Source organism: Pteropus alecto, unplaced genomic scaffold, assembly GCF_000325575.1.
Source record: "Pteropus alecto unplaced genomic scaffold, ASM32557v1 scaffold115, whole genome shotgun sequence".
Lineage (NCBI taxonomy): Eukaryota > Metazoa > Chordata > Mammalia > Chiroptera > Pteropodidae > Pteropus > Pteropus alecto.
This window is the reverse complement of record NW_006436814.1, coordinates 3610223-3637723: the sequence shown is the minus strand read 5'-3', so window position 1 is coordinate 3637723 and position 27501 is coordinate 3610223. Positions and strand designations below refer to the sequence as shown.

Here is a 27501-nt window from a genome sequence, read left to right as displayed (position 1 = left end):
CCACTGTCTTGCCCCTATAGTCCTGGCTGTCAGCTTAGGGATGGGCTCTTCTGGAGGCCCTGCCAGTTACATAGATGGCCTTTCTTCACCCACAAGACCCTCTTGGGACAAGGGGGGCCCCAGAGAGAAGGCACTAGCCTGTCCCCACAGGCCCCTGAGTACAGGGGTCATGGGGTGCCATTTGTGTCCTTGGAAGGGGCCAGGGGACAAGACAGGATTTAGCGAGGGTATTTTTAGTGTTGGCGCGGACGCCTCGAGGATTGAAGCCTGGCTTCCTCGGCGCAGCCCCCTCCCGTCCCCTCCGAAGCTGGCTACTTTCCGTCCTACCATGTCCGAGCAGGAAAGAGTTAGACTAGCTGCAGGGCTACGGCTGGTGTCCTTTGTCAGTGAAGTGGCAGTGACTCCAGCTGAGAATCAAGGGGCCCAGGAACCACAGGACCTGGGGTTCAGGCCAGGGCGGGATGGCCCTGGGCAGCCCCCAGGCTCTGCTCCAGCTTCCTGAGCGGCCTCTGGGGCGCTGTGGCCCACGGGCCGCCTCTCGTTCCTGCCTTGAGGACCTGGCTCAGTCCTTCTGAGTCTGGGCCAGGCCTGTGGTGATGAGGGCCGAGGACAGTGCCCGGCACCGTGGGACAGCCCTCGGGGGTTCTGACCTAAGTGGGCTCGCAGGACGGTGGGTGGGAAAAGCACCCGTGTCGCAGGCTGGAGGACAGTTAAGAGGGCGCTGGAGGAGCTCGGGGAGGGCGGAGGGAGAGCCGAGCAGAGCTATTCCCACCCAGGACAGGGGCAACTCAGTATTTGGGCAGGGCCACTGGGGTCGGGACGGGGCCCTGAGCCCGGGGCTGCACCGCTGGGTGGCAGCTGGACTCAGTTGGCCCCCCTGCCGCCCTGTTGAGTCATCCCCCTGCCCTCTACCACCCCAAGTGTACGGGACAAAGGCCATCTGCACCCCTGAGGTCCCCACGAACTCTCCCCCTGCCGCGGCCGCAGGGCTTCTGCGAGAGGGGAGAGGGGAGAGGCAGGCAGCAGTGGGCGGGCGCCGCCCTCGCCCTCGCTCCCCTCCCTGAGGAGCTGGCTCTCCCTGCAGCCAGCTGGCCCTGTGGTGAGCGCGCAGTGACTCTAGGGGCGCTGGCGACCTTTGCCCAGTACACTGGGAAGGGCACAAGGGACAGTGACTTGGCAGCCCTTCTCACCTGCGATTGGGTCCCTCCAGGCCCTTCCCTCCCAGTGCCTGCCCCCTACTTCCAGGTGACTGCGCCCTTTGGTGTGTCCCCTCCAGGCCCCGGGGACTGTTATGGAGGAAGTGGCCCTGCGTGCGTGTGCGTGTGTGTGCGTATGTGCATGTGTGTGTGTGTGTAAGGTGGGGAGGGTGCTGGGGTCAGGCCTGGAGAGACCTGGGTGGCCTTAGAGGGCATTTCTACAGCTGTGGAACACAGGGCTAAAATTGCCACTGCCCCCTATGTTGGTCGGAGGGCGCTGCTGGGGGCTCACAGGCCTGCTGCAGCGTGACGCTGGTTTTATGGGCACCAGGAAAAGGAGCGTGAACCTCCTGTCAGGCTGTGTGCTGGGCATTTTGGAATCACTTAAAAATCCCCCACACCCAGATGTCCCGTTATTGTCCTGTGTTTACCAAAGAGGACCAGAGGCGCATGGTCTGCCCGAGGCACACAGCTAGTGGACAGCAGGCTGGGTTACACCAAGCTCCCCGAGCCTCAGCACTGCTGGGGAGAGGAGCTGCGTCTGTCCCTGGTGCCCACCTGACTGCCACCTCTCTGGGGCCAGTTGTGAGCCCTGCCCGGCCTCTTCCTCCTCCTGCCCTGTGGCCCTGTTGGGTTGAGTGAGGCCACCGGCCACCCTGAGAGGGGCGGGGGTGCCATGGTGACCTGGCTCCTGCCCACAGGAAAGAAGGCCGTGCTGGACTCCAGCCCCTTCCTGTCGGAGGCCAACGTGGAGCGCATCGTGAGCACGCTGTGCAAGGTGCGGGGCGCGGCGCTCAAGCTGGGCCAGATGCTGAGCATCCAGGGTGAGTGGGCCCACCTGGCGCACGGGCTCCGGGGGTGGCCGGGGGGTGCGCCTTCTGCCCACTGCCGCTCATGCCTGGACCCTGGCTGGCGACTAGCCCGGGATATTTAAAAAACTCTTAAACAGGAGCCCACAGCCATGGTTCTTGCTTCTTCCTGGCTGTTTTGAGATATCTAGAGGTGGTGTTGGCATCCCAAAAGTTGGCAAGAGTCTGGCCACCAAGCCCCCCCTCCCACATTGGCTGGAGAGCACTGGTTGGGGGACTCACACGCCTGCCTGCCACACCATGATGTTGGGGACAAGGGGCATGTGGCCCAAAGGAGGGAAGGCTGGGGACAGCAGCTGAGCAGAAGGCCACCTCACTGTGGCCCCAACAGCAAAGCTGAGGTTAGGGGCTTCCCTGGTGCCCCCGGGAGGGGTGCCCGAGAGGCTGGCAGTCCGAGTGGACATTTGAAAGCGATTCCCTCACGAGCCGTCAGATGGCCTCGCTGAATCGGCCAAGCGTAAGGCTGGAGGTCACGGGGCGGGCGGGCTGGGCATGGGCGCTGCCTGTGGCTGCGGGTCTGGAGCGGTCACCATCTGTCATCCGCTGCACAAGCCCCGGCTCCACGAGAGCCTCACGGGTGCGGTCAGGGCCTCTATCGCAGATTGGCCATGTGTGCCGCCCAGTGACAGGGATATGTTCTGAGAAATGTGTCGTTGGGCAGTTTCATCGTGCGAACATCGCCGGTGCCCGTTGGCACAGCGCCCCGCACACCGGCTCTGGCGGAGCCTCCGGACCGAGGCTCCCGGCCCGTACAGCGCGTCCGTGAGAAACAGGAGGTTAAATCAAGCGCAAGCGAAAATGATGCATCAAGAGACGCAGTAGACGTGGGACACCTCACGAGGCCACCCGTGTAACACGGCTGTCCCTTTACGGCAAACTATTTTTTAATAAGTAGAGTACACTGTAAAATGATAGAAAGTATGATCCATAAACCAGTAACAGTTGTTTATCATCAGGTGTTATGTGCTGTGCATAACTGTGTGTGTGACACTTATGCGACGGGTGGCCCAGGTTCGTTTACGCCAGTCCCCGCACGCACGAACGCCTTGAGCTATGACGCCGTGGTAGCTGTGACATCACTAGGCGATAGGGATTTTTCAGCTTCATGATAATATGGGACCGAGCGTGGGGTCCCTGAGTGCAGTGGTGTTATTTGGGGCTTGACCGAACAGTGGCCGAAGCAAGTGGCCGTCGGGCTGCACGACAGACTTCGGGGCGATGCTAGGTCCCCGCCAACAGTGCCATTTCAGAACATTTCAGAAAAATAAACAGCAGGGAAGAGGGCTTGCGAGGGGCGGCCGCGTGCGGAAGGCAGCCTAGAACAGTCTGTGGTTCTCTGTAGGAGATCAGATTATGGGTGTTTTCTACATTTTATTACACTTTGTTTCCTAAAATTGCCCTCATATAATTGCGAAACACTCCGCCTGTTGTGTGGAAGAAGCCACCTTCTCAGGTCGGTGGCTGAGTTCAGAGCCAGGGCACACGCTGCCCCCGCTGCCGAAGGTCGAAGGTCAGGGCCCCGGGCTATGCAGGTCGCCCCGCTGGGTGTGCCGTGCTGGGCTGCGCGGGGGTCTCTGGATGTGGTTTGCTGGCCACGGTGCCCCAGGAGTGTGCACACTCAGGTCAGTGTCCCGTGTCCCCTCTGGAACTTTTGTCCACCGGGTGCCAGTTGAAAAGGCTGTCAGCGTGCCAGGAGGACTCAGGCCGGTCCTGCCGTGTGGCGTTGGGCCTGCGCCTGGTCTCTGAGAAGGGGTTCAGGTGTGTGGGAGGGTGGAGCAGCATCTCAGGGGGGCCGCTCTCCCGGGAGACTGCTGTTTCCGGCCTGTGCTCCTTGTCGGGGGTCAGCCCTCTGCCCCCTGACTTCTCCGGTGCCTTCCAGACGATGCTTTCATCAATCCCCATCTGGCCAAGATCTTCGAGCGGGTGCGGCAGAGCGCGGACTTCATGCCGCTGAAACAGATGATGGTGAGGAAAGCAGCGCCCGGGCCCCTGGGTCCCCCCGGCCTCCCCTCTTCACACGGAGCTGCGGGGCCCCGTGGGAGGCGCTTCCTGGGGCGTCCCAGGTGGCTGCGCTGTGCTCACAGCCCCTCCCTGGCCTCTCCCTCTAGAAAACTCTCAACAATGACCTGGGCCCCAACTGGCGGGACAAGCTGGAGTACTTTGAGGAGCGGCCCTTTGCAGCTGCCTCCATCGGGCAGGTGCACCTGGCCCGCATGAAGGGTGGCCGTGAGGTGGCCATGAAGATCCAGGTGGGTGCCTGGTGTGTGTGCTTGTCCCGATGGGGGCTGTGGAGGGCAGAACCAGGGCCCATGTCATTTCTGGCCCCAGCGCCTGGGCAGCATGGGGGACTGAGAAGTATGTGCCACGTGAGTGGCTGTGGGAGGTGAGGCGGCCTTGCAGCAAGCTCGGTTTGGGTGGGGTGGGGACAGGGGACAGCGATTATCTGCTTTGGGACTGAGCTGGAGGGACAGGCCCCTGAGTGGGCAGTGTTTCTGGGGCTGGGGTGGGAGACAGTGGAGAACCGGATTGGGATGGGCCTGGGGTCACGGCAGCATCACTGGGTCTTAGCTGCGACTTGCCCAAGGTGTGGGGGTGGGTGGGACATGGCTGGGGAGCTGCCGGTGGTGGGAGAGGGGGGCTCCATGCCAGGGCCTTCCTCTGTGCCCCTGGGACACCCCGTCTGTCCCCCTGCAGTACCCTGGTGTGGCCCAGAGCATCAACAGTGATGTCAACAACCTCATGGCTGTGCTGAACATGAGCAACATGCTTCCGGAAGGTCTGAAGCTGGCTGGTGGTCATGGGCAGACATTTGGGACAGACTCTGGGCACCCAAGGGGCCTCCCTGGGCAGCCCCAGTGTGACACCTCCTCTCCACCCAGGCCTGTTTCCCGAGCACCTGATTGACGTGCTGAGGCGGGAGCTGGCCCTTGAGTGTGACTACCAGCGAGAGGCCGCCTGTGCCAGGAAGTTCCGGTGTGGCTCCAGTCTGGGCAGCTGGGCCTTGGGCCCCTCGCTTGTTGCTCCCTCCAGCGGGAGACAGAAGGGCCACCAGTGGGCAGCCCATGGGGGAGGGGTGAGGGCTTCTCTCATTCTGCGGGGGCAGGTGGCTGTGGTCGGGGCCTGGGGCCTTAGCCGTGTCCTGGCCGACATGAAGCAGGGCACTGCACTTGGCTCAGTCCCTCGTCGCCAGGCGTCATCCCTGAGGGGGTGGGGGGGGCAGGCAGGGAGGATCTGGGCCCAGGGTGTGACATCCCACCCCTGCCAGGGAGCTGCTGAAGGACCACCCCTTCTTCTACGTGCCCGAGATTGTGGACGAGCTCTGCAGCCCCCTCGTGCTGACCACAGAGCTGGTGTCCGGCTTCCCCCTGGACCAGGCTGAGGACCTGAGCCAGGAGATCCGGAACGAGGTGCGTCTGCATCTGGCCTCGGAGCCCCCAGGTGCTCCCTGTGGGGATGAAGGGGACAAGGGGGCTGCTGTGTCGCCCCGGCCCCCGGGGTCTGCTCTTGGAATTGAAAGTCATCTTCTGGGCAGAAGGCGGGCGGGCGGGTGGGAGTTGGAGAGGGAAACGGAGTCCGGCTGTCCCGGCCCAACTCGGGTCACCAGGCAGCCGGGCCCCACGGTGACCAGCCCCGCCTCGCCCCAGATCTGCTACAACATCCTGGTCCTGTGCCTGCGGGAGCTGTTCGAGTTCCAGTTCATGCAGACAGACCCCAACTGGTCTAACTTCTTCTATGACCCTCAGCAGCACAAGGTGAGCCCGAGGGGGCGCCGCAGGGACCTGGGCTTTCCCCTGGCGCAGGGGCTCTGACATGGGGGGTCTCAGTCCCAGTTGCCAGCTTCCCCTGTGTCGCCCTTCTCAGGTGGCTCTTCTGGACTTTGGGGCAACTCGGGAATTTGACAGGTCCTTCACTGACCTCTACATCCAGGTAGGGGCAGGGCCTCGGCCCAGACCTTCCTGAGGCGCCTGGGGACTTGGAGGGAGGAAGGCTGACCAGGCTCCTGTCCCTGGCCTTGCTCACGGCCTTGTCAGGCTCCCAGCACCGGCTGGGGCCTCCAGGCCCGGGAACTTGAGAGAAAGGACAGCAGTCGGGGAGGCGGTGGGCGGCAGTCCCCGACCCTCAGGAGCTCGTCTCTGCCCACGGTGCCCCCCTAGATCATCAGGGCCGCTGCCGACAGGGACAGGGAGGCCGTACTGAAGAAATCCATAGAGATGAAGTTCCTCACGGGCTACGAGGTCAAGGTGAGCTCCCGGGGCGGGGCCCTGTGTGAGGGAGGGGTCAGTGGACTCCTTTTCCTTTGACATCTTAAGTGGAGACTGAACTAAAGAAGGGATGATGGAGGCGGAGGGGACAGGCATCCCGAGGGGTCTCCACAGAGCCCCCGACCACCTGCCCCAGCCCCGGGCTCGAGGTTCTCAGAGGGGCAGGCATTGGGGGCAGTCCAGTTGGGGTACCGGTCAGTCACGGAGTCAGGGCTCTGGTGAGGGCGAACGGGATGGCAGAGCCGCAGCCCTCGCTGGGAAGGGCAGGAGGGCGCTGGGGGAGTCCTGGGCACCTCTGAGGGGCAGCGTCTGTGCTCCTGTCGCCCAGAAGCCAGGAGCAGTTCTCTCTGCGGGGGGCGGGTCGTCTGCAGCTCCTCACCTGGCTCGGTTCTTTTTGGCCGGAAGCTGGTTTGTCCAGACTGAGTGTGGGGCTCACGCGGGCCTTCTGCTGCAGGCCCCGCCGCTCCCTTCCCCGTCACTCGGAGCCTAGTCCACACGCCCTGTTGTCCTAGTTCCTGTACATTTGAGTTCTTGCTCCAGTTACCGTTATTCAGTGTCATTAAAAGTGAAGCGCGCGCCTGAGCCTCTCCCTCTGCAGGCCATGGAGGACGCCCACCTGGACGCCATCCTCATCCTGGGCGAGGCCTTCGCCTCCGAGGAGCCCTTTGACTTTGGCACCCAGAGCACCACGGAGAAGATCCACAACCTGATCCCCATCATGCTGAAGCACCGTCTCATCCCGCCCCCCGAGGAGACCTACTCGCTGCACAGGAAGATGGGGGGCTCCTTCCTCATTTGCTCCAAGCTGAAGGCCCAGTTCCCCTGTAAGGCCATGTTCGAGGAGGCCTACAGCAACTACTGCCAGAGGCAGGCCAAGCAGTAGCCGCCGCCGTGCGGACTCTCCGCCCCGGTGCGGCCGACACGAGTAGGAAGCTGGCGAGCTCCATGCCACGTCCTCTGCTGAAGGAGGGGGGGCCGGCTCCGGTGGGAGGGGTGCTGCTGGAGCCCTGGCGCCAGCACTTATACACGGTTTTTATTGCTGAGTGGGTGTGAAATGAAACCCCAAATACCCTATCAAAATCTACTGTTGTTCATCTTCTGAAACACTCTAAAGGTAAAAAGGCAATTTTATTTCCTTTTCCTTTTGGTAACAGGGTTTTTCCCTAATGGGAATGTTAACCGGAAGATGAGAGAGTAGGCCCTTCGCATCCTTGCTACAAAATACACAGGGAAGTCTTTTTGGATTTTATTGACTGTCTAGTACGAGGCTTGTGTGTGTACGTGTTTCTAGAGTGAGAGGTGGTTTTCTGCCCTTTTCCTCTCCAGCCTTTAGTCTGGAGCTGGGAGCAGTGCTAATCCGGGCAGGGCCAACGAGCACTACTTAACCAGCTGAGGCCCAGGCCTGTTTTCTGGCTGGTTCCTATACTTCTTGACAACTGGAATTTTCCAGAGAACTGCTGCCTCCCATGGGAAGGAGCAGCAGAGGGGGAGAGAAGGTGACACAGATCTCTGCTCTGCTAGGAGGCGGTGAGTGAGCGGGAAGCTCCCATGCCCTCCAGGCCCAGGCGCCTTTGTGGAGGGAGATGAATGTGCAGATGTCACTGGTTGGACCTAAAGGGGTCATCACAGGCTGTTAATTTTTGTACAGTTCTTATAATTGTCTGAGTTACTTGTTTCAATAAAGTAAAAAATCCTCACATTGTGGCATTAATTCTTTCACTCGTAAAGGGTTCTGAGTTGATGGCGAGAAGCCCGAGGTCAGTGTCACACTCCATCCCGTCTCCAGATGGTCCTGCAGGGTTTGTACCTGTTCCCAGGGTGAGGCTCATCCCACATCCATCGTCCTGAAAAGTGGTTTTTCCTGGGCAGACTGAATTCTAGTAACGGGCAATAACTTGGAGAGATGGCACAGGTCCAAAATAGGTTCTCATCTAGGTCTGAATGGTTCTTAAAGGAAAAATCTACTTTCTGCAATTTGGGACTGATGAGTAATACACACTCTGGGACAGGACGGTCTGCACGACAGCTGTGGCCCCTCGTCCCAGTACCCCCTGCTGCACCCTTGTCAGAATGTTTCAACCAAACACTCAAGAGCTCACATATCAGGCTACAGAACAAGCCGCAGCAGATTCAAGAAGATTGAAATCATCTTTTCCAACCACAACGGCATGAAACTAGAAACCAACTACAGTAAAAAAACCTGGAAAAAACCCCAAATACATGGATCTAAACATGCTACTAACAACCAATGGATCGAAGAGGAAATCGAAAACTATCTTGAAACAAACAAAACACAACTTTTCAAAATTTACAGGATGCAGCAAAAGCAATTTTAAGAGGGCAGTTCATAGCTATACAGGCCTACCTTGAGAAACAAGAAAAATCCCAAATGAACAATCCACACACACACGAAGCAGAAAGAGAACAAAACCCAAGGTAAATGAAGGAAATAGGTAAGATCAGAACAGAAATAGAATAGAAATTTTAAAAACTAGAAAAGATCAATAAAACCAAGAGCTGGTTCTTTGAAAAGGTAAATCAAATTGACAAACTTTTAGCCAAACTCAGAAAAAAACCTAGAGCCCAAATAAAATCATAAATGAAAGAAGAGTTACAGCCAACACCACAGGCATACAGAGAATCACTAAAAAATACTATAAACAATTATATGCCAACAAATTGGACAATCTAGAACAGATTAATTCCTAGATGTATATATATGACCTTCCAACACTGAGCCAGGAAAAAATACAAAATCTAAACAAACAGATTACTAGTAAAGAAATTGAAGCAGTAATCAACTCCTGATAAATAAAAATCCAGGACTAGAGGGTTTCACAGGTGAATTCTACCAAACAGTCAAAGAAAAGTTAATATCTATCCTATTTTTTAAAAATTGAAGGAGGAATGCTTCCAAACTTATTATATGAAGCCAGCATTACCCTGATACCAAAGCCAGACACACACATTACAAAAAAAAGAAAATTACGGGCCAATATTCTTGAACACAGATGCAAAAATTCTCAACAAAGTACTAGCAAACTGGATTCAACAATATATTAAAAGGATTATACACCATGACCAAGTGAGAGTCATCCCCGGGATGCAGGGCTGGCTCAACAACTAAACCATCAGTATGATACATCATTATTAACTAAATAAAGGATAACAACCATGTGATCATCTCAATAGGCATTTGACAAAATTCATTTTTTTATTATAAAAACTCAAAGGTGGGTATAGAAAGAACATGTCTCAACATAAAGGTTATATATAACAAACCCACAGCTAATATCATAATAGTGAAAAGCTGAAAGCCATTCCTCTAACACCAGAAACAAGACAAGGATGCCCATGATCACCACTTCTAGTCAACACAGCACTACAAGTCCTCGCCACAGCAGTTAGGTAAGAAAATGAAACAAAAGGCATCCGGATCGGAGAGGAAGAAGTAAAACTCTCATTTGCAGATGACATGACACTATATATAGACAATCCTAAAGACGCTGCCAAAAAACTATTAGAATAAGTAAAGTTGCAGGATACAGAATCAATATACAGAAATCTTGCATTTCTATACACTAATAATGAACAATCAGAAGGAAAACTTAGGAAAACAATGCCATTTATAACTGCATTAAAAAGCATAAAATACCTAGAAAAAATTTAACCAAAGAGTTGAAAAACCTATACTCTGAAAACTCTAAGACATTGAAGAAATTGAAGAAGATACAAATAAATGGAAGGATATACCTTGTTCATTGATTGGAAGGATTAATATTGTTAAAATGTCCTTACTACCTAAAGCAATCTACAGATTCAATGCAATTCCTATTAAAATACCAATAGCATTCTGAGACCTATTTCTAAAATGTATATGGAACCACAAAAAAGTTTTTTTGAGAAAGAACAGAGTGGGAGGCACCACCCTGTGATCAACCTATACTATAAAGCTACAATAATCAAAACTGTAAGGCACTGGCATAAAAACCAGATATATAGATAAATGGAATAGAATAGACAGCCCAGAAATAACCCTCACTTATTAATGGCCAATTAATCTACAACAAAGGATGCAAAGATCTACAATGGGGTAAAGACAGTCTTTTCAATAAGTGATGTTGAAAAAACCAGACAAATTTCTTACACCATAAACAAAAATAAACTCAATGGGTTAAAGAATTACATGTAAGACCTAAAACCATAAAACTCCTAGGAGAAAACACAGGCAGTAAACTCTGACATCGCTCTTAGCGATATCTTTTCTACATCGAACTGAAACGGCTTCGCACATCAACGGAGAACAATAAAACAAAAAGACAACCTCCTGAATGGGAGAAGACATTCGCAAATGACGCGCCCAATAAGGAATTAATGTACAAAATGTATAAGGAACTCATCCGACTTAATACCAAAAAACCCCCAAACAATCCAATGAACAAATGGGCGGAGCACCTGCAGACATTTCTCCCAAGAGGACATACAGATGGCCAACAAATGAAAAGTTGCTCAACAGCACTAATCAGGGAAATGTAAATTCTCACAGTGAGATATCACCGCACACGTGTCGGAATGACCGTCAGTAAATCAACAGCACTGGCGGGGACGTGGGGAAAAGGGAACCCTGTGCACTGTTGGAAGCACTGAACATCAGTGCAGCCAGTACGGAAAACGCCATGGAGACTGCTCAAAAAAGAGCTGCCATACGACCTACAATTGTACTTCTGGTATCTATCAGAAGAAAACACACGTATTCGAAAAGACACGCGCATCCCTAATCCCTCACTGCGGCATTCCCAGTAATGTCCAAGTGTGGATGCAATCTGGCACGCGGACCGACAGGGCTACTCAGAAGTTCTGACCAGAAGAGGGGAGTGGAAAGCTTCTCGAGAACTGAGCCGATTCTTACCTGAGCTGTGCAAGGAACTAAGAAAGTCCTGGATTACACCTACCCCACATCCTTCTGCAGTGTGAGGAGGAAGCCTGGACGAGGAGGGGGATGGGCAGGAAGCAGGATCCTAGAAGACCAAAGGCAGCAGCCACCTTTTCTCCATTGTTTAGACTTTTTAATCAGGGGGAAAAAAGACAAAATACTCAATTCTAACAGTTCCCTGTTTTATTGCAATACATCAAAGTCTGGTTAATATTAAGTGATACCAACATAAAATTTTGGCGAGGAGTCTTTTGTTACATTTTGACTATCCCACCTTAAATATTTCTGTGCAAAAGAATCCACGCCATTGTGTGGTAGCAGAGAATCTCTTATAAAGTTCCCTAAGACATCGAGGGCATAAAACCAAACAAAAAGAAATAAGGAGTGATGAGAGGCCAAAGCAACATCTTTTCCCCTTCCATACACACATATTTGTCAGCATTATATTCTAAACAAAACAAAACAAAAAATGATTACACCTAGGCCATGCAAAACTGTACAATATTACAATGAGAAAAAAACCCTAAAAATTTTATAAAATAAATGATATTACACTATCAAATAAAAAGGCAGATCATTTTGTTTTCATGAAATTTCAGGGTTGGTTTGTTGTCATCGAGTCCCCCCCGGAAATGAAATGGTTTCTCGTGTGTAATGGCTGTCCCTGGGAAGGAAGACAAGTGCCCGGCCACTGGAGCTCTGGCTGAAGCACGGCCCCCAGATCTAGCAGGACTCTGCGGCGAACTTGACCAAAATTAAAGTCATAACAAAGAAAGAAGTGTTAAGATGGGCTCAAGGAAATGTCTTGAGGCTTATCTAAGTCGGGCTGGGCTGGGACAGCTGGGGGTGCGAAGTGCCCAATTATTTCCCTGCTGTGCCCCGTGGATTTGGGCAAAGTCTGACCGCCTCCGAGAGGGCCCCTCTGTCCAGAAGGTGGATGGTGGCTCCCCGAGGCCCTGCTTGGCTGCGAGGCCACAGTGTGTGATCACGGCCACGGCTGGCAGCGAATGGTCCAGCTGCATGTGGGGCGTGGGGACGTCTGCCGGCCCTGCTCTGGCTTTTCTGTAGTGATACCTGAGAGTCCATGAAAATGCAACGGGTCTTTCATAGAAGTAGATTTGGCCGCTACGTAATAAAAGGACATGATTCTGACCACGTGGAAGGCAGAGAAAGGCTGAGAGCCAGCTGGGGAAGGACAGATTGTTGCTGTAAACATAACAGAAATTCAGATTCTTCCCTGGAGCTTGAGTACAAGAAATGCTTGGAAAACCAAAGAGATGGGCCCTTTCTAGTTGTATCTCATAGCCTTAAAACTGCTCCCTGGGCAAGAACATAAACTATGAAGTGTGGGCGCGTGTGCGCACACACATAACTAAAGGAGTGAGATCTACTTTAGTAATCATTTGATAAGGAAGGCTTTTGTTTTTGGCAAGAAGAAATACATATAATTTTATATGCCTAAAGCACATGACAAGATTAGTCAGACAACAACTTGGCTAGACAGATAGCACCAAATGCCAACACATACACTATGCCAGAAATGCCTCTTCGTTTATTTTTCCTTTCTACTGAGAAGAGCAATGACTTCCTGCTGCCATATGCATTTTTAAAATGTCCTCCACGAAAACAAGGGATGACTTGAGACAGCACAGGATACTTTACCGTGATCTTTGTTACTGATCCCTTTGAATAACCATTATGTTTTCTGTTTCCCTGGCACTCATCCCCCCCATCTTTTCAAACCATTCTTCAAAGATGCTTCTGAAGGTACCTGCTTCTGGGGATAAGACCAGCAGCACGATCGTTACCTTGGGAACGCCCCCGCCCCTCCACAAAAAGGTATCACCCCCGGCAGTGTTTCTCCCCCTACTCCTGCTGTTCTGCTGTTCGAAGCTAATTGGGGTTGGGACTGCTCTATTACACCTGATGAGACCACTTAAGATTGCTATGGAAAACCAAGAAGTGCTGGGGTAAAGGTACTGGATTAATAGGAACACGCACCCAGTGACAAGCCCAGTGACAAGCCCTCGTTCATCTGCCCTGGAGGCTGAAGGGTGTGCCTCACCGAGGTGGAGCGCAGGCGTCAGGTAGGGTTATATTATGATCCTAAAAGCACCCTTTAAAAAATAAGCACCTACGGGCAACAAAAATTCACACTTAATTGTCAAAGCTATGAACTAAGGGCCTGGTGCAGAGTCCTGGAACCTCGCCTGGGTAGGCAGGGTGTGGGGAAAGGAGGGTCCAGAGGGGAGGGGAGCTGGCTGGCCGCTTGGTTCCCCCCGCTCCTGGCAAGTGCCAAGTTTAAGGAGCTGCCAGAGTCACAGGGCAGTAAGCGAACTCAAGGTCCGACCCTTGATACTGGATGTAGGAAGTATTTTCACACGACACTTCTTTTCCGAAAGTAAGATTTAGATTAGAACTGTGCCATAAATCACGCCTGCCCGAAGTGCAACTCACATCTGAGCACACGTCCTGTCCAGAAACGTCTAGTGTCAAAGCCGTTAATATTTTTACCTTATCTACTGTAAGCTTTTGCACTATAATCCCCAGATGGGGTCCTTTCTTCCCTCACTGGGCCTCGGTGACCTCCACAGAGCAGCGCCATCTGGGACAGAGTCTGGGCGCCCTGGGCCAGTGGCAGGGAGGCTGGCGCAGCTGCTGCTGGGGAAGGATGTAAACCGAGCTTGGGGGGAGAAGACACTGCAGTGCAGACCAGGTGAAAAGAAAGAGGCAGATGCTCTTCGCTTCCAGGAGGTATTTTTATTTCTATCTCTTTCTCTACTCATGTGCTTAACTGATCAAATGACTGCAGAAATGAAGGTTCTGGTTCTGCATCTCATTTCCTTGTGGTGATTAAAACAGCAGGACTTCAAACGGAAACGTAACTAACAGCACAGCACAGCAGCTGCGGGAGGAAGCACCACCCGGTCACGGCCGAGGCGGCGCCGGCCTGCGGGGGCTTCGCCTGTCGCTGGGGTCGAGCATGTTCATTTTCCACTAGGTCTGGGGAAGAGTATTTGGTTAAGGCTATTCAAGTCCTTGCATTTGAGGTTTTATATTATTTGGTAATTACACCCCTTTCCCGGGCTTATCTGAGGAAGCTCACGCCATCCTCAAAAGACTCCTCCCGGAGAAGCCAGCTCAGCTCCTGGACAGATATGTCACTGCAGCTTAGGAGGGACGCGGTTAGCCCAGCGAAAAAGCACTGCCGTGAACCTTTAACAGACCTTCAGAAGCCACAGCATTCCTCGTGTCAGATGGAAGGGACCAGAAGGTGACAAAATTACATTTCTATATTCATCTGCGGAAGGTACCAAAATACAATACAAAATGGGAAGTAGGGCTCAGATTCTACCACTAGAGAAAGAAATGTCTTGGGTAGAAGTAAATTTGCCTTTTGACGATGCCGCCGAAGAGGCTTCAAACGTGAAAGGTCTGGTGCCCTGGTCAGACACCGAACCAATGAAACCAGACTCTCGGTGTCTCCCTGACGCTCCCGGAGGGCTGGGACGGAGGACACGGCACCAAAGGGAACCCCGACCCCTCCCGCTCGCCCTCTACACACACCAGCCTGAGGCCTGTCTACCCTTAAAGTTACTTCGCTGGAAAACAGACAAGAAACAACACATTTCTTTAAATTAAATGCTCTCTCTCTTATATATGCATCCATCTTTCGTTGAATACAAGATGCTTCTTTTTACTATATACATTCAGTATTTAACCTCTACATCTGTGTATTTACTTAAACTCTGTACTGTAGTAAAATATGCAGTTTTAGTTACTAAGGATTTACTGGCAACGCTCAGGTCGACATTCACTGTGGGTGCCGGGTGAGAGCTTGGCTGGGGGCCGCTGGAGAACCCTGTGCTACCTCGGGACCTCGGTGAGTCGCCTGTGAGAACGACGTGTCTAACCTTACTCTTAGCGCTTACGTTTGTGTAATCTGTCTACTGAAGCTACCTTTTCGGGAAGGGGTAAAATATTATAGAAAGCAACTCTAAGTGTATGAAATGAAATCAGTGTTAATCTAAGCTGCTCGTGAAAGTCGCCTTTGTGGCGGTTGCGGTTAGGTCACCGTGGGGGTTGGATCCGGGAGGCATGTCCTTGGAATTCCCCAAGCCCCGCCCTGCTGCTGCCGCCGCCAGCCCCAGGGAGGGGGATGGGGTGGGAGGGGGGTGGTGGGGGGAGCCATGAGGGAGGCGACTCTGGTGTCTGGTCTGAGGGCCGAGGCGGTTCAGGGGTCCCAGGTCCCGCGATCAGTGCTCTCCAGGGAGAGGCTCTTGGTCTTTCGAGGTGACACTGGGCTGGGAGGGCTGCTCAGGTTGGAACTGTTGGACGCTGTGGAATGCCTCGGAGAGTCAGAGTCCTGTGGGGCCCGAAGGAAGACAATGAGCAGCAGAGGGGCGGGAGGGCGGCGAGTGACCGCACATCCCCTCCAGCCTCCCTGACAAAACGACCGATGTGACTTTTCTACGGTCAGGATAAAGCCCCTTCCCGAGCTGAGTGAGAGGCACTGAGCATAACGAATGCTCGCAGCCACGTCCTCACGACAGCCGCGGGAAGCCTGAGCACCCTGGGCAGTGGGGCTTCGCCGCCCCGCTGACTGACCGGCTTCCCGCCTCGGCTGACCGTGAGCGCGAGTCTCTCACACAGGACTCCGCCGCCCCCTTGTCTCTCGAGGCTGCGCACGCGCACTCACCTCGCCGTCACAGTCCCTGGCCGGGGCGTCGCTCCCTTGGTCCATGCCTCCGGACGACAGCGAGCCCTCGGACGGGGAGGGCAGGGGCTGGCGCCTGGCGCCGCGGCTCCCCCCGGACAGTTCTCTCTGCAGCGCGCTGCCGTTCTGCGCCGAGGACCCTGCGGTGCGCCGTTCAGGTCGGACTTTACACTCGCAGAGGGGGACAAATGCCAAACCGCCCGCCCGCGGCCCCGCGGCCACCCCCCGGTGAGAGCCTTTCACTGGTGGACGGTGAGTCCAGTGTGTCACCTTGACTCACCCCAGCTCACACGGCTGCTCCTGCTCCAGGCACCCTGACAGCCACCTGCCTCTGCGCTCCCTTGCCGTGCCTGGACCGCCCTGCTCGCTGGACAGTTCCCACAGATCAGTGCTGGGGTCCCCACTCGGACCCGCCTTACTGAGTCTCCCCCGTTGCCCGGAGCCCCTGCGGCATCTCGCCATCCCTTGCACAGCATTTACGATGCTTCAGTTATGTGCCTGCCATTCCCCTGGCGCGGACGGCCTCTGCCTCTGCAGCGCCCAGCGCGGGGCCTGGCACACAGCAGGTGCAGGAGGATGAAGCACGACGGAACAGTCCCAGAAATATAGAACATCCCACCGGACGCATAACTGTCACTTAACTTCTAGAGAATTTTTATGAAAAACAAAGGAACATAAGAGAAACAATTTCATTCCACAGGGCAAAAAGCCTGATACAAAATTGAGATGTGTTTCTTTAAAATCGCACTCTATTTTGATCTTAGAGTTGGGGTACTAATGAGGGGGAAGAGCACCATCCAGAGGGGAGAAAGGGGGTGGTAAAAAACTCTGGAAATATTTACAGCTTTTAGCAAACTCTATTCTTTAGGTTTTGCTTTAAAAATGTTTTATTCTTGCTGGGCTTTAAAATTAAGATCATTGGTCAAAAAAAACTGTGTAGAGGTTTTTGTACAACTCTAAGATATTGATAGTGATTGTTTTAGCTTTTTGCTGGTTTAACGAATCCATTTAGTTTTTTTTACATTAAGAATTCAATGAAAATGTCAAAAAATGGTTGTTATAAAGCACATGTACCTAATGAACCCCAAAATACAGAAGCCTTCGTGGACGGAGCCGGAACCTGCCCTGTGAGGACCCCGTCCTTGGTGACTCCTGCTCAGCTGGGCACAGAGTGGGCGCTGACATTATGTTGGCAAATGAATGACAGACAGAGGGGGAAACTCAATCAGTGTTAGGAGGCGTCGACTCGTATTCAAGAATACGAAACAACAAATACGGTTTTTGACTGAATGACACTTAAATATGAAACTGGACTTAATGCAATTGCTTCTCTTACAGATCGGTCGCAGGAAAGTGAAGATTAAAGTTACGACAGACACATCTGGGACCCCAGCTGTGTCAGCACACTCAAGCTACACTCTGATCTCTAAGCCAACGCCACGCTAGTTCTGAGAAAGTGACAGAAAAGCAGCCCTTGGCCAAGGACAGTCCTCCCCAAATTAGAAGCTATAATGATCACTTGACAGTCTATCTCACTGCTTATAATCCAGGAACTACCAAATATCTCAGTGAATTTACTGAGACTAAACTTTAAATTTTTATATTTTACGCCTACAGCACCTGGTCTTCCTAGGTGGTCTCCCACCCAAGTACTAATCAGGCCCCACTCTGCTTAGCTTCTGAGATCAGATGGGATCGGGCACGTTCAGGGTGGCGTGGCCGTAGACAATTTTAATTTTGTAAATCGGCCAAATATTCCATCTGTACAGTCCTGTCGTTCTGAGGCAGGCAGCTTTTCTCATCCTGCGCACTCAGGTGAACGGCATTTTCTGATCCGCCCCCGCCCCCCAGGCTGCTCCTGGGCAGTCCCTGGCCATGCGTGCACCGTGGAGCACAGGTTTTCTCTCTATGGCCCCTTAGCCCACGGTTCTGCACGTAAGAAAAGAGATGCTGTATAGTTCCAAAGAGAGAGAGAGAGAGAGGGCTGATGAGAAAAACTGTAAGCCCGGAAAGTAGGTTCACGGACGGCCCAGAGGGCTTGTACCCGCCCCTATGCCCTGGCTAGTGTGTTTCCTACCTTGGGACCTCCGTACTGGCGGGGACGCCCTTCAGTCCCTCTCAGGCCTCGCTGAGTAGCAATCAATACCGTCACCTTCCCGCCCTAGCGGAACCCTCGGAGCCATTTTTCACTGTCTCCCTTACCTTCCCACGACTAACTCAGCACCAGGTCTCAGGGTCCTGCCTCCGGAAGTGTGTCTGGAGAGTCCCTGTCCTCTTCCCCTTCCTCCGACCCCTCCCAGGCCCCCGCAGCTCGCCTGACCGCTCCCCCTGCCTTGCCTGGCAGCCCCAGAAATCTTCTTAGGAATGTAAACTGGATACAGGTCCTTTCCTAAACTCTTCGATGGCTTCCCATTGCGTTTTTAAAAACATGAAAACTGACTCACCTTGGGCGCCAAGTCCCCACTTGACCTGAGCCTTGCCTACCTCTTGCGCTTCAGTTTGTCACGCCCCGCCCACCAGGTAGCCACGCTGGCCTTGTGCCAACTGATCCAGCATGACTCGAATGTGCCTTCACCCCTGGAGGGGCAGGGGATCCCCTAACTCTTCTCTCTGACTCTGCCTTGTCCATTTCCTCGGGAACGCCCACCGCCACACGCGGCGGCAGTACTGCTCTGTCCCCGTGGGGACGGTAACCCTAAGAGGGCTCTGCACCTGCTAACTCTGCACTAGTGCTGATGCCGCACGTCCAGCAGGCCTGGGACCCCGCAGCCACCCGGTACGGCACGGAGGCACGCGTGAGGGGGCGGGGTGCCGGATCGGCCCTGGGGCACGCAGGGGCAGCACGGGCGCTGCCCTGCCTTCCTGCACCCGGCCACTTACTTGCCGACAGGCCGCTGCTGGCGCTCATGGAGCGGCCGGGCTCAGGGCGGGATTTGGTGATGGATGGAATACTGACCGAGCCGCTGAACACTGCCCGACTTTCCTGAGGCCGAGGGTTCTAAAAGAGGAAGAGAAAGATAAATTCTTCAGTTAGAGAGAAAATGATTTTCTGCAAGGAGATGCATTTTCCAGTACAATTTCAAGAAATAAAATGATCTTGACCAGAGTGATACAGAACAAGGAACAGATTACAGAATCCCTCCTGCCCCCCAAAGTACTAAAACCCTGACTGACAGACGTAACCCTCACTCCAAACACGAAGTGCCTCCCTCATGCTTTCCAAAATACTTATCCACAAATATGAATTTTGTTGTTGTTACTTACTGTGAGAATGGTAAGTAATAGTCATATGGTTAAAAGTGACAGTGCAGGGCAGAATTACATGGACATTTGCAAATAACCAAAACACAGCTTTTACTGTGCACGAGATTCTTATTTGCTTAGGATAACTCAATAGCTAAATGAGCCCATCTGGTAGAAAATCAAAAGTCCGTTCTTTCAAGTAAACGCTTCACTGGTGTGATATCAAATGTGCTGTTCACATGTCCACGTCCCCAGTCACCAGGCATCCTTACCGCCTCAGGTGAACAGAGCAGTACCGAGTCATAAATGTGACGTTTGCAACAATCACAGCCTGGGTGAAGCGATTTAACTTGAGAAAATTGGTTTGAGAAGTTTTCCGCCTAATTATTGAATAATTCTGGTGTCTACAGCAGGAAAATGGGCCGGAGAGGGATTTGACAGTCGTACACACCTGGAGAGGTGGTGTGCTGGACAAGTGGTCTCGACACGGCGGAGAACAAAACTCGTGGACCCCTTGTCGGCCCCAACCTTTCCAGACCAGGAGGAGGCCGTCAGGGCAGATGCCTGAGAGAAGCTCATGGCAAAACGACTCAGGCAGGAAGAAAGCCGGCCACCAGGCAGACATGCACCAACGTCACTTGAAAAACTCCACATCACACATTTTAAGAATCACACATATGAAAGCTGGCTGGCTGGCTCCAAATTCAGCCACTGCCGTTTTGGTTCATATATCAAATTTGCAAAGTCCTTGTAATTCTTAGCGTGTTATTTGTTTAAAGCTAATGCTTCACCTTTTCTTCTCTAAGAAAGTAAAAAACTTTAAACAGAACTCGCACGAGCACGTGGACATTCACACACGGGAGGCGGCCTGCCGGCCAGCGGCGATGCGTGCAGAGCGGGAGAGGACAGCTCAGGAGAGACGGGGGGACCGGCTTCCACCTTTACGCTTTCACTGCTTTTGCTCTACACCTTACAATACCTGGGTGTTGTCCTTTTCTATAAAACAAACCTACCCTAGAATAAACGGCAAAAATTAAGCCTATAAAAGTATACTGGTTAAAGTAATAAAAGCATGACATGCAGAAGATGTTTGGTTGAAAAACGTCCACTGACAGTCGTCTCTATTTATAAATGACTGACTTAAGCAACATTTCTTTTATACGAAAAATTCTGACTGATGTAAATGATATTCCCCTCAAATCCACTCCCTACAATCTGTTACCAAGCTAACTAAGGCTTATTTTATCATAAGGAATCTTATTCTGTCAAATAAGACACTTAAATGACATGATAGTTTAATGTCGATGACAATGAAAACATTATAATTTAGAATAATTTTATGGTACAAACAGAAGTAGAAAAATAAATTTCTTACCCCATAGCTAGTTTTATTATAAGAAAATTAGCATATATACAAATGAAGATGGACGCTACCACTTTTGTAAGTCAGAGGGCTCTATGGAAAATGGGTTTGCATGACAATTCGAATACTTGATTATCTGCAAAACTAACTTGAGAAAATGTTCCCTTGAAACTAGTATAAGCGTATATTTCTTGATGGATACGTGGCTATTCAGTGTTAACGGCCGCCAGCTCTCCGTCCCACTGTGACGCCACCAGCCGCAAAGACGTAAGCCCCTAAGGCCGAATGGCTGGACGGCCCTGGCAGCAGGCGCCACGATCCTTCAGGATCCAGCACGATTCGTGTTTTCTTCCCTCTTATCTTGGATCCCGGTTAGAACTAAAGGCACGTCGGCGACTCAAAGATTATTAAGACAATCTTTTTGTAATTTTTCCTGTTACTCATTAATACTAATATGCTTTTTATTTTGGAGGTTTTTAAGCTTTTCCGGAGGGGTTTATTGTAGATAGAAGGCCTGTGGATAGGCCCTACTACAGACTTTAATTTCAGTAAATATAAAAAATTTCTCTGAACTGAGCTATAAAATGGGTAATGAGCTATAAAAAAATTAAGAGACCCTGGGATCCCTTTTTTGTTTGTTTTAACGAAATAAAGACCCGCTTAGGGGCTATTTCTTACCATGGTATCTGTAATGAAAATACCATGGTGGGATAATATTTTATTCGACATGGAAAATCCTCCAGTACTGTTTCAAAAATAAAACTGAAATCTTTCCAGTCTTCATCTTTTTCTTCGAAAGAAGAAACAAAATAGAACTTGAAGAAAGAGGAGGAGAGAGACAGGCCAAAGGAAAACGTTCGCGAAATGCCCCACCTCGGCGGTGTTACTAGGAAGCCAGGCAGAGGGGTCCACGCAGGTTAGTAAGAGTTAACACCTGACTCGGCTGTTCATACCCGCAGAGTCATAAAGCTTGGTGTACCCGGGACAGAGCGTAGACACGGGGAACATTCGGGGTTTATGGAGTCGGGAGAGAGAAATTTTTCAGCAGAATTAACAGTCATGTGATAGATGTGCTCAAAGTTGATCGGAGCGGAGATCAGACCGGAGTGGTGATGAGGGGACGGGTAAGGGAAGCCTGGCTATCAAAAACGACAGAAGGAGAAAAGGTAATGATGAAAATGGACTCACTGGTTACAAGCGACATTTCAGACACATGCACGTAGGAAAAATGAAGTAAGCATCTCACATCAGAACTGAATCCTTAATGAAATACTTTTAGCCTCAGAAAGTTAAATTTTGTGATCCTCTTGCCAGGTACTCAAATAGCTGATTTGTAAAAAAACAAAAAAAAAACAAAAAAAAAACAAAAAAAGCCCCCCAAAAAACCACCATTCACCTCGTAAAGCTATTCTCTTTTTTTACTATCATCAAGTGAGTAGAAACTGGACTTTAAGAGATGCGAAGAGACTGTCAGAGTTTAGTTCAGTACTTTCATATGTGATAGAATCAAAACATGGCAAAAAATCTGCTACATGTTTGAAAAAGCCGGAAATAATTAAAGAATAAGTGAATTGACAATCAGCCTCTTTCAGAAGTGTTATGAAACTGTTTCTTTAGAAACCTAAAACCATTTCCTGGCATATATAGATTTGTGGTATGTGTTTGCTTTTACTGACCCTATATTCCTACAATAAAAATTATTGATTTACCTTTAAGCAGCCCATGCTTATCACCATTTAGATATCCAAAGGAACACATGAGTTCTTAACAAGGAAAAAACTCCCCTTTGGTGCTCAGGTGTATTAAAAAAAATAATATAAAGCTAAAGATGTAGAAAAAAGCTTTTGTATCCAAAGATTATAGTTTTTCAGATAAAATAACTTCTGCATATTTGGGAACTGTCACTCAGTGCCTAGTACTTTCTCTAGTGGGAATTTCCAAAGGTTTGTTCTTGAAGAACTGCTTCCAGAAAACCTGCTATGCTCCCTTTGTCAGCAGAGGTTGGATGGCTCGCTGAAGAGAATGCTGACCAACTTTACATTCTCATGAGTTGAGATAGGCTTGCTTTGTTAAAAAAAACAAAACAAAACAAAACAAAAAAACCTGCTAAATTTACGTAGGCTTAAAAGAAAGGCTCCTATATAAAGTATTGGTTTAAATTTAGAAATGTGAGTGAAATCAGTACTTTCTGAAGTTATTTCCAAATCACATGTGCAGTTACGTGTAAATGTAACTTTGATTTTAAAAGGCAAAATCACTTCTTAAAGTTCTAAGAGGTTATTGAGCTAGAAATTTTATTTATTAGCAATTTTAGGAATGGGTAAAAGGCTAGGAAAAATGTTATATGCTAAAAACAAATCTTCTGGAGGTAAAATATTATTCTTGCACTCAACTGGAAACAAATCGGTTGTTTATTACCTGTATCCGCTTATGAAAAAAAGTAATTGACAAAAAATTTCAAGAAAACTAATACAGTATGTACTTCTAAGACACATGTGCTGTGTTATGTTAATGCTTATATTCTCTTGGCTCACTAAGACACCCATGAAAGGTTCACATCTGATACAGGAGATAAAAAAACTCCCTCAACCTACTTCTTCTTCCACCTTCATAAGGCAAACAACCCTATTTTAGTATCATTTTGGTAAAAAGGAAACAGAATTAAGCTTCCAAAGACATCCAATAAATGCTCTAAGCTTATAAGTATTTCACGGGGAAGCGAGACTGATGTGAACGGGTAAAACATAAAAATGTCAGGGTACGTGCTCTTTGCTTGGATGACAACACACAGCTTTGGTATTTTAAAACTTTCTCATACATGTTAACATTAGGCGAATTTAATTCATCATTATTTTTGAAAATAGTTCATTAATACAGATAATTCCATTTCGTTGGAAAGAACATACTAAATTCTGAGAATATATTAAAGTATCACAAGCTTTTCAATAAATATACACATACAGGCACACGCATGCATATTATTATTTTTCCAGACATGCACAATAGTGTTTAGTTTACCGATGTCTACCCCCAGACAAGCAGACAGCATATCAAGAAATATTTGCTAGATGATTAAATGGATGCCTATGAAAAGCCCCAGCTTGTATATCCTTTGCTAGTAAAAAGAAGAAAGCCAGATGAAAATAAAATAAGACTGTGAAGAACAAGAACTCAGACACACAAAATCTCTGATGCAATACAACATGGACAGGCGAACAGGTTTCAAAAATTTATACCAACTTCTTGTCCTGAAAACACAAAAGCACTTACATGATAAGAAAACATGAAAGAAATGGAAGGAACATTAAAAACTGGATTGTACTGCTAGGACAAAATGTCACTTGTATTAATGACAAAAAGAACCAACAAGGTGATCATGGGTTAACAAAGTCAGTGACAACAAACATGAAAAATCTAGCAGCTCAATGGGGATAAGTAGCCAGACCCATTCAAAAGGGTCACATTAACGTTTTAATAGTTTGTTGAGAGTACTGTGATACTAAAATGCTAAGTATAAATAAGGCTTGCATAATTAGCTAATTCCACTAATATTCTTAATCTCAACGTAATAGTTCCATGAATCCAATCTTTCTGTTATTAAGCTTTCCTACGTTGTACTTTTTTATGTAAGACTGAGCAGCCAGAGGAAGATGACTGAATTCCACAATCGGATGAGAGGTGTGACCATGAAGCCATGAAGGACCGAGCTACTGCGCTTCTGGTTGCGGGGAGGCCAAGTATCTGTACTGAATTGCTAAAACTTAGTGAGGTTTTAGTGATTTGGAGACAAGGTTATGAATCTTGGTGTGTACATCCTCTTTGAGTCTGGCAGTTTCGTCCATCAACAACAGTAAATCTAGGTATGGAAAAGCTTATAGGGTATGCAACTAAGTAAGAACTTGATATGTTGGTTTTTGATAGATGTCTAAATTTTATGTTTTTCTCATCAGGTATGTCATCATGCATCTTACAGATATTAAGATATACTGAGATAAACATTTCCTCATTATCCTAATATATCCTTTTAAGTCTTATATGTATTTACGCACACACATACGTAAACACACTTACCATGGGCAGGTCTTTTAGGATCTGTATTCCATCTCCTGGACCCATGTGTGCTATGTGGTTAAAATTAGTTGGGTTAGAGATTAATTTATTTCTCATTTCAGGATCTCGTAGCATCTCTCTGTAAGACAAAGCACCTGTTTAGACACTTTTTTCATGATCAATCTCAGTAATTTTAGAAACAAATTAAGGATACTTAATTTTTTCATAAAAATAAACTGTGAAGTCATATTAATAAGGATAGAATTAAAATAATAGAATATACTCAAATAAAAATTTACTTAGAAATGTTTTACATTTCAAATAAAAGATTTTATGATTTTTGGTGGGAAAATTGAGAGGGTTCTTTTAGTATATAGACATCAAAGAAGTTCTACTCTGTTTTACAGATAATTCTGACCACTTTATATATGTCTTTTAAAATAATTGATAACACTTTAGAAATGTTTTTATATGTAACCAGAAATACTGAAGCCTATTTCTGTTTGCTCATAAAGAGAATAGTTAATCTGAAATTCTTAAACATATACAGGTTTACTGTTACGCACAGATACATTTCATGTTTATAGTATAGAAAAGCTCACATAAGTACATATACATAGAGAAATACATCAAAATATGTACTTTAATCTAGTTCATAATCACAACTTGGAAAGTGGTAATTAAAACGACACTGAGAAGCACATTCATTATTGTAGTTTTATACCACAGACGAATGACAGATTTTTAGAGATCAAATTTTCCTCCCAAATCAAATACAGTATCATCACCAAACAGTCCTTCCGATGCTACAAGCTTGTATGGATGATGCACATAAGTTAAATACCCACCTCCTCTGCTGCATCCTTTCCTCTTCTGGGACTCTGAAGGAATAACGCCGCTTATTGTTGATATTTCTAACCATTTGTTTCCGACTATTATCCGATGTTTCAGGAACTACCAGTTCGTCCCCTTCTGTTAAAGAAATGCAAACAACAATGATATTCTTTAAAGTGCTAAAATGCTTTTTATCCTTTAATTCTTACAACAGTATAAATGTTAATCAACTGTGCAAGTACAGTATATGCAATTCTGATTTTTAAAAGTTGTGTTGATCATAGTAAATAAGCAATAATTTTCAACAGAACTATATAAAGATATATGCTGAAATTAAACATCTTACAAAGTATATTTTCACTTTTACTGTATTATAAACATAAAATGGCATGATTTTATTAGAAGAAAAAAAGAAAAATGTCGTTGCCGTGGTGCCCTGTCATTCTGCACCCCCCCCGCCCCCAGCTCCGCATTATTTTCTCTCCCCTTCCAGGTATCTGTTTCGATGGCTCAGGGAGTTAAAAAGCTCCTGCTGTCAACCTGCATGGTAATCAGGCACAGACGGTAAATTATTCATGTAAATAACAACAATTAAACTTATTATTACATTTTAAAATATTCCCTTTGCAAGATCCAATTTGCGAGATGTACAGTAAGAAAAGGAATTGTGTTTCCAGCAGCTTTCCTCACTAGAGGCAAGAATATGTCACTATTTCTACTCTTGGGGGAGATAATCATATACGCCCAGCAACCAAGTGCCCATCTTATTCTATTTCAATTTTAACACCTAGAAATAAACAAAATTATCAGCCATGAACTCCCTAGACATGCTGGGACATGTGAACATGCTCTAACACAGACAACTGCACTCACTGACATCATCGACGCCATTCCCAAAATAAAATCAGGAATGAGAGAAAAGCCAATCTTTACAAGTTTTTAAGACCCAAAAAGCTGAAGTGAGAAAAAGGAATCGGGAAGAAGCCAAATGGGCCCGTAAGACAGGCCGAAGAGGATTAGTACAAAAAGCAACATTCTCCAAATTGTTTTCCTAACAACAAACTTGAAAAAAGGACAGAGTTTTTAAAAGTAGATGAGAACGCGAAACGATTTGGAATCCGAGAATTGCAAGGACAAAGCGGGTCGGAGGAGCTGCAGAGGCCACGGAGGCCCTGGACAGAGGGGCTGCAGGAGCACTTTGAACTCTTAAGAGATAAAGGAGAAAGCAAGACAGAGAAAAAGAAAAAGTCTCTAGGAAATAAGATTTCCTTCCCTTTCCAAAAGACAAGACAACTATGGCAAAATTCTGTCAGGTCTTCCTTCTCCAAGCTCTGCTTTTACCCCTAGCCTAGAGCAGAAAGATGAAAGCACAGGAAAAGGCCGGGGGAACAGGTTGTACCCTGCGGACACAAACGGTAATGGACACAGTTTATGACTGTCATGGTCACACACAGTGAGAACAAGGCAGAATCCACCCTGAACAGATGTCTGCAGTGCCTCTAACCAAAATTAAGAACAGGGTCTTGGAAACGAGGGCCCTAAACCTTGTTTTGCTAGCTTCGTGGTGAACCCATCTTTGAGTGGACTGCATTTCTAAAACCTGAATAATCTTTCTCAAGTCATCCTGGAACATCCTGCAGTCACCAGTCTGTACGAGATGGTGCCAGTGCCAAGAGTATGTACCACAGCATCAAGTCTGAAGCCAAGCAGTTTTATGTGTGTATTTTAGAATTAAAAACAAACAAACAAACGAAACAAATTTTGATTGATTTTTTTTGACAGTAGAATATACAAATTTATTGGAAGAATATGGGGGGGGGGGCGGTGAAGAAAAGCATAAAGAAGATGATTACCCCACTACTCCGAAATACTGGTATAAACATTTTCATGTGTTTTCTTGATGACAATGTTTTTACCTACATTTAAATCAGTTTAAATTATTTTAAATACATAATGTACTATAAATATGTTTTCATTAAATAGATCTACCACAAAAGATCCTAAATATATAAATACCTGTTATGCAGAAATTTG

General features: G+C 48.6%; 2 protein-coding genes and 1 non-coding gene across 3 annotated transcripts in view; 1 reads left to right on the top strand and 2 right to left on the bottom strand.

Moving 5' to 3' along the window:
- Positions 1-8024, top strand: part of COQ8A (coenzyme Q8A) — a 39728-nt gene extending 31704 nt beyond the window's left edge. Inside the window, exons 6-15 of the mRNA XM_006914270.3 lie at positions 1898-2020; positions 3945-4030; positions 4174-4314; positions 4760-4841; positions 4945-5038; positions 5331-5472; positions 5710-5817; positions 5927-5992; positions 6220-6306; positions 6926-8024. Of these exons, the coding sequence (XP_006914332.1) occupies positions 1898-2020; positions 3945-4030; positions 4174-4314; positions 4760-4841; positions 4945-5038; positions 5331-5472; positions 5710-5817; positions 5927-5992; positions 6220-6306; positions 6926-7210 (1214 nt within the window). The 3' untranslated portion in view covers positions 7211-8024. The remainder of the gene's footprint in view (positions 1-1897; positions 2021-3944; positions 4031-4173; positions 4315-4759; positions 4842-4944; positions 5039-5330; positions 5473-5709; positions 5818-5926; positions 5993-6219; positions 6307-6925) is intronic.
- Positions 8025-11428: 3404 nt separating this feature from the next.
- CDC42BPA (CDC42 binding protein kinase alpha) overlaps positions 11429-27501 on the bottom strand; it is a 217974-nt gene continuing 201901 nt past the window's right edge. Inside the window, 5 exon segments of the mRNA XM_015591278.2 lie at positions 11429-15626; positions 15960-16117; positions 18858-18975; positions 24655-24772; positions 25482-25605. Of these exon segments, the coding sequence (XP_015446764.1) occupies positions 15495-15626; positions 15960-16117; positions 18858-18975; positions 24655-24772; positions 25482-25605 (650 nt within the window). The 3' untranslated portion in view covers positions 11429-15494.
- Positions 17586-17704, bottom strand: LOC112481739. Its single transcript, XR_003047015.1, has one exon. It is a non-coding gene; the product is annotated as a 5S ribosomal RNA (ribosomal RNA).